General features: G+C 44.8%; 1 protein-coding gene across 1 annotated transcript; it reads left to right on the forward strand.

Annotated features, from left to right (window-relative positions):
* The first annotated feature begins 573 nt into the window (after positions 1–573).
* Positions 574–735, forward strand: LOC118356856 (60S ribosomal protein L39-like). Its single transcript, XM_035726879.1, has one exon. It carries the CDS (start codon positions 580–582, stop codon positions 733–735), a length of 156 nt encoding a protein of 51 aa, XP_035582772.1. The 5' UTR covers positions 574–579.
* Positions 736–7086: the final 6351 nt, after the last annotated feature.

Genomic DNA, 7086 nt, shown 5'->3' on the forward strand with positions numbered 1-7086 from the left:
GGGGTCCTTTGCCTCCATCTGTGAACTTGACCTCCACTGGTTGTCTGGATCAGGTATGTGCTACTCTTGCCCATGGTACAGCTTACACGTGTATTTGATCCGATCTTGGGTCTTAGACTCCAGCCTGATTATCCATCATGAACTCCCAAACACCAGAAGTCTAGTACTTCTAGACTAAATCCGTTCTTTGAATTACCTCCCAATAACCTCCTCTTCCTGTTCCACGTGCTCCTCACTCTCTCTCCTTTCTGTGTGTTCTTCTTGCTTTCATGTTCCCATTTTTCCTCTTCTTTTTTCTGTTCTCCCTCTGATTTAGGGCTGTGTTAGCATGTACTCATGAAAGTAGCTTTCCCTTTCGACATTTATGGTTTAAGAATATTTCTGTCTCCCGGGCCGTCAGGGCCTCAGTGTATCTGTAGGACAGTGTATGAAACTTTCCATCCATCAGTCAGCGATATCTGTAAGCAAGATGGAACTGGTCCCAGTTCAAGGCACTTTCATTAAAGATTAAAAAGCAGCCTGGCGCTTTTTTCCCTTTTTCGTTGCCATCCTGCTCTGTGTGGCTGACTGTTTCTTGCCATGTCTTCTCACAAGACTTCCAGAATCAAGCGATTCCTGGCCAAGAAACAAAAGCAGAATCGCCCCATTCCCCAGTGGATTCGGATGAAAACTGGTAATAAAATCAGGTACAACTCCAAGAGGAGGCACTGGAGAAGAACCGAGCTGGGTCTATAAGGCGTCACACATCATGAGATGACACACCTAATTGGCACCACATATTTAATTAAGCTGTGTGAAGATCATGTGCTCTATCCTATCACTCTGTAAACATCCTTCCTACCTGGCCATAGACATATTTTAATATGGAAATAATTTTCTCTGTTACTATGCCTCTGCACCAGTAGGTTGGTTCAGGAATAAATGTGAGATCTTTCGTCTCTACTACTGTTGTGTTTCTGATTTGTGAAGTACTGAACTCCCCCTCCTGTCAGATCATGCATTGCACTGTCAGATAGAACTTTCTACAGTGATAGAAATGTCCCTTGACAACCAAGTATGTCAAGTGTGGCTAGGGGGCGCCTGGGTGGCTTAGTGCCTTAGACCCAGGTCATGATCTCGGGGTCCTGGGATCGGGCTCCCCACTGAACAGGGTGTCTGCTTGTCCCTCTGCCCCTGCTCCTGCTCATGCTCTCTCTTTCCCAAATAAATAAAATCTTAAAAAAAAAATAAAATGTGGCTAGTTTGAATTAAAAAAAAAAAAAGCAGCCCGGCTTATTCCAACCTCTACCACACTTCCCCCAATGTCACCTTGTCCAGAGGAAAAGGGAAATGTTTTATTATCAGTGAATTTGTTATCACATTTAGACTTTACCTGGATGTATCCTCCATTTCTACCACAAAGTCTCATGGTGCACAGTATTCTTTGGTCCTCGATCTTGCTGTGCTCATTGTTACTAGAATCAATATTTGTAGTACAAGCAGAACTTGACTCTGAGGATAAATCCAAAGGATAATTAGTGCTCTGACAAATGAAAAGCTGTTTTGTAGATGCCCTTTGTTTGATAGGCACCAAGTGTTGTATTTTCTTTTCTGGGTTTTGTGTAATGGGCAAATTCCAGGCACTCCTTGACCTTGTAATGATAAGCTGCCTCGATGACAATGACACTGGAGAGCCTTCCCTTCCATGGCTCCAAAGTTTTCAGTCTAAGGATGAGGTCCCAACCACTTTTTCCCTTCTGCACCATAAATGAAATGACCGCGAAAACATCAGCTTTGCCATTTAGGAAAATTGCTTAGGGACAAGAAGGTGTGATGTTCACCTGCCATAACACCCACAGGGAGGTATGGGTTACGCCATCAGGTGTGAGAATTGCTCTGGGGAAGGACATCTCTCCCACACTGGCACTGCTGTCCTTGACACCTAGACATTGAGAAACATCTGGAAAAGGTATTGGAGATATTGAACCAGATAGCTCAGAAGGGGCTCCAGGCTGCCCAAGAGCCGATGTTCATTCCCTTGTCTTTCAATAAATATTTACTGAGTACAGCCTCTGTGCTAGACGCTCTCCTGGGTGTGAGAGTCCAGCAGTGAGTGGAACAGGCTTGGGTGCTGGCCGCGGGGCCCCCCAGGAGACAGACCCTCAGGAGACGGCAAGGACGCTCTGCTTGTCATGCAGGACCGACAGGCAGTGGCCTGAGCTGCCGAGCTGCAAAGCTAGAGCCCTGCTCCTGCAATGCCCAGTAATCAGGCCCCGGGGAGCCTCTGGAAACACTGCAGGTGAACCTCAGCTTTTGAATCTGCTTTTAATGTGTCAAAGGCCTTGGTCTTTTCTGGTTGGGAAAACTTTGACCAAAATGTATTAACAGGAATCTGACTGACAAGCAGTTCCTGTACTTAAGGTTAAGCCGAGGATCTGGGCTCCAGAGATCGTTGTCAAGAATGCTTAATCTTGTTAGGATGGATTCCTGTGACCACCGCTAAGTTCTCTGAACGCTCAGCGAGTAAATGCAGATGACATTTAACTCCAATTAATACTATCTCGAACGTAGAGATGGCCATCATCTTTCCCCTAGGCTCCTTCCTCCCCCAAAATAATCTTTCCCAAAGCTTATCTTCTTTGGCTCCAGGAGGCAAAGTTTCCCACTGAAGTCTTTCTTCCTTTTGAACTTAGTGCCATCTGCCTTCTGCAAAGAATTGTCCAAATAGGAATTATTTGAAAGTTCTAAAAGCTAGGGGTTTTGGGCCCTGTTAAAATACACACACATATGCAAAACTCTAAACTCTAGTCCTTCGGTGACACTCCCCACCTATTTATCTCTGCCATTTATTTGCTTTAAAATAATTATAGTTCTTGGGGCTCCTGGGTGGCTCAGTTGTTAAGCGTCTGCCTTCGGCTCAGTCATGATCCCAGGGTCCTGGAATCGAGCCCCGCGTCGGGCTCCCTGCTCTGCGGGAAGCCTGCTTCTCCCTCTCCCACTGCCCCTGCTTGTGTTCCCTCTCTGTGTCAAATAAATAAATAAAATCTTTAAAAAAAAAATAATTATAGTTCTTAAAGACAAGAAGGCTTAGGTTAGAAACAGGATGATTAATGACTTAATTTAATTCTGGTGACTAAAACACTGTAAACTTCCTGTTTCTGAGTGGCACTTAGAAATGTAATTCCTCCTTTTCTTTTATATTATTCCAACTTTCTAGACAATGCGCAAAGAATGGGGGTGGATCAATATTCTATTGGTATGCTGAATGAAAATCGCAGACTGTCTACTGCCCAGCCAGTCCTTTTGAGTTGATACCCTGGGAGGTGACTCAACATGGTGACAGGGGATTTAGTGTTCCATCTACTCAATTTGTACCTGAGTCACCAGGACCTTTGGGATCCACAGCGAGCCCGGAGGTGTAGGTTGGTCCAGGGTGCAGCTCATTGGACCAAAGTGCCCCGTCACTTGATGTATCTGCTCCTTTCAGAACTGACCTACCGCTTGGTTGAAGAGAACTGCAGCAGGAAGGCACTTGGTTCTGTAGTGGGAGTCTCTCAGAGGTGCACAGTTGTATTCAGTCTGAATCCCCATCCAGGAGCCTCTGGTGTGTGGTGGGATTTGGATGTTGGGCAGGGTGGGCCCATGGCCTCATGGAGCCTGCTGGCCTTCATTCTAGAGTCAAGGGCTCAAAAAAGCCTTTCATATTCAAAGGTAACAAGCACTGTAGAGGAATCCCTGTTACCATGTTCCGGAAATGAAAGCTATGCACACCCTTTTGAAGTTATTGGCAAATTGCTATCCATGGAAAAGTTCTTTTCTACCACACAATTCAGGCTTTCCCATTTCTAAAGTCAGATAATCATACTGCTGTATGTTCAAGTGATTTAAGGATTAATTTATTAAGATGTGACTTCATTTTATTGCCTGACGGTGCGAGTGTAATTTTTGAAATCATATCACTGTATCAGACGATTGAATTCTTTTTTTTTTTAAAGAATTTATTTATTTATTTGACAGAGAGAGACACAGCGAGAGAGGGAACAGCAGGAGGAGTGGGAGAGGGAGAAGCTGGCTTCCCGCTGAGCAGGGAGCCCGATGCGGGGCTCGATCCCAGGACCCTGGGATCATGACCTGAGCCAAAGGCAGACACTTAACGCCTGAGCCACCCAGGTGCCCCTAGATGATTGCCTTCTTAATAGGGAGGACATTTCTTATAGGTCTTACAGGTTATTACCTGTGTGCAATTTTGTGATTATTTTCTGGGGGTCTTTGTTGTACTAACAAAGAGAAACTAGTTATTTTAATCACTCAAGAAAGGCTTAAGAAGTTTATTTCCGCATCCCCTCCACCCCCACCCAGGTGTCTCAGTCATTTAAGCGTCTGCCTTCGGCCTCCGCATCGGGCTCCAGGCTCAGCGGGGGGTCTGCTTCTTCCTCTCCCTCTGCCTCTCCCCACTGGCTTGTGGTCTCTCACTCTCTCTCTCTCTCTCAAAAGAATAAATAAAAAGCTTAAAAAGAAGTTTATTTAAGGGGAAATAATAAAGTAATATTTTCCTGAGTGTTGTATCTTTAAGGGTACAATAAGCTGGTTATAAAGGATCTAGCCTGGAAATTTGGCCTTGTACCATTTTCTTAGTCCTACGGGGAGGTGTATGTGTATCTGTGTGTTTGTGTATTGGCGGGGGTGGGGGTGGGGGGAATTATGAGAGAGGGGCACAGAGGAGGTCAAGTACAATTCAGGGCTCAGGCAGTCAACTCCAGTAGGATGAAATGTAAGTCTCTTTAGACTTACCTGCATGGGGGCGCCTGAGTGGCTCAGTCGTTAAGCGTCTGCCTTCGGCTCAGGTCATGATCCCAGGGTCCTGGGATCGAGCCCCACATTGGGCTCCTTGCTCGGCGGGAAGCCTGCTTCTCCCTCTGCCACTCTCCCTGCTTGTGTTCCTTCTCTCACTGTGTCTCTCTCTGTCAAAGAAATAAATAAAATCTTTTTTTAAAATTTTTTTATTGTTATGTTAATCACCATATATTACATCATTAGTTTTTGGTGCAGTGTTCCATGATTCATTGTTTGTTCATAACACCCAGTGCTCCATGCAGAACGTGCCCTCCTCAATACCCATCACCAGGCTAACCCATCCCCCTACCCCCCTCCCCTCTAGAACCCTCAGTTTGTTTTTCAGAGTCCATCATCTCCCATGGTTCGTCTCCCCCTCTGACATACTCCCCTTTTCTTCCTCTCCTGTTATCTTCTTCTTTTTCTTTTTTCTTAAAATATGTTGCGTTATTTGTTTCAGAAGTACAGAACTGTGATTCAACAGTCTTGCACAATTCACAGCGCTCACCGTAGCACATACCCTCCCCAATGTCTATCACCCCGCCACCCCATCCCTCCCACCCCCAACCACTCCAGTAACACTCAGTTTCTTTCCTGAGATTAAGAATTCCTCATATCAGTGAGGTCATGTGATACATGTCTTTCTCTGATTGACTTATTTCACTCAGCATAACACCCTCCAGTTCCATCCACGTCGTTGCAAATGGCAAGATCTCATTCCTTTTGATGGCTGCATAATATTCCATTGTGTATATATACCACAACTTCTTTATCCATTCATCTGTCGATGGGCATCTTGGCTCTTATAAATAAAATCTTTAAAAAAAAAAAGAAAAACTTACCTGCATGATTCTGACCCTTAACTCGTGCAGTTGGCTGATCGTGCCTGACATGTGGCTTTTATCTTTCCAAAAGAAGGCAAATCACATAGACAAACATTCATTGTACCCTTGCTATGTGAAAACCACATACAAAGTAAGCTCTTTAGGGGAATACAAAGAAATGTAAGGCATAGTCTTTGCCCTCTTAAAGCTTTTGATTCGACTGGTATGAAGTTAAACACCATTAAAGACAGTAATGAAGATAATGCCCACAGCAGTTAAGGGGATGGGGGTGAGGTTCATCCAAAGATAACCTCAAACCTGTCCCTTCCAAGACTCGGCCTAGGGCTTCCTACATGCTCTCGAATGAATAGGAATAAAATAGCTAGTCAGTTGCGATGGACAAAGAGCCTCTTCTCACCAGTGCAAAGCTCTTCCCAAAGGCAGTGCTTGGGTTCCAGAAGCCTAAGTGAGGACTCCCTCACCTGACTCTTTACCCTTGACTGCAAGGCTGGACACGTGGAGCCAACTCAGGGTCCATATTCCAGCCAGTGGCTGGAAGAGGAGTTGGACCAGAGAGTCCACGTGGATGGCCTACTTCAAAGACAAGGGACAGGAAGAGTTTTGCTCCCCACTCTATCTCCAAGGCCAGGCATAGAGCAGGTGCTCAACAGCTAACTGCGTGAGTTAATAATTGAATAGTACATTATGAACTGAAGGATTCTGTCTTACTCTTCACCAAGGACAGCGTGGCATTGTTGTTTCTTAGGCCAAACATAAAGGATTTGACATATAGTCTCGCAGTACATAAATCACAGCCACTAGAAAATTAATTTCCAATTCTAGTAAACATTTTCCCCATAAAAAATTCTTCCTTTTAAACATAGATTTTTGGGGCACCTGGGTGGCTCAGTTGGTTAAGTGACTGCCTTCAGCTCAGGTGATGATCCTGGCATCCCAGGATGGAGTCCGCATCGGGCCCCCTGCTCAGCAGGGAACCTACTTCTCCCTCTGACCCTCCCCCCTCTCATACTCTCTCTCTCTCTCATTCTCTCTCTCAAATAAATAAATAAAATCTTTAAAAAAAATAAAAAATAAAAATAGATTTTTGGGGCACTTGGGTGGCTCAGATGGTTAAGCATCTGCCTTCGGCTCAGGTCATGATCCCAGGGTCCTGGGATCGAGCCCCGCATCGGGCTCCCTGCTTGGCAGGAAGCCTGCTTCTCCCTCTCCCTCTACTGTTCCCCCTGCTTCTGCTCTCTTGCTCTATCAAATAAATAAATAAATAATCTTAAAAAAATAGATTTTTCTAGAACCCTAGGAGGTTAATGTACTTAATGCACATTAACCAAGGAGACGAAACAAAGGTTATCTTTGGATAAACTCTATTTTCTTTTACCTAAGAAAACAATTAACTATCTCCAATGGAGTGTTTGTAGTCTGGAATACAAAG

This window comes from Zalophus californianus, chromosome 3 (genome assembly GCF_009762305.2).
Source record: "Zalophus californianus isolate mZalCal1 chromosome 3, mZalCal1.pri.v2, whole genome shotgun sequence".
In the NCBI taxonomy this organism is placed as follows: domain Eukaryota; kingdom Metazoa; phylum Chordata; class Mammalia; order Carnivora; family Otariidae; genus Zalophus; species Zalophus californianus.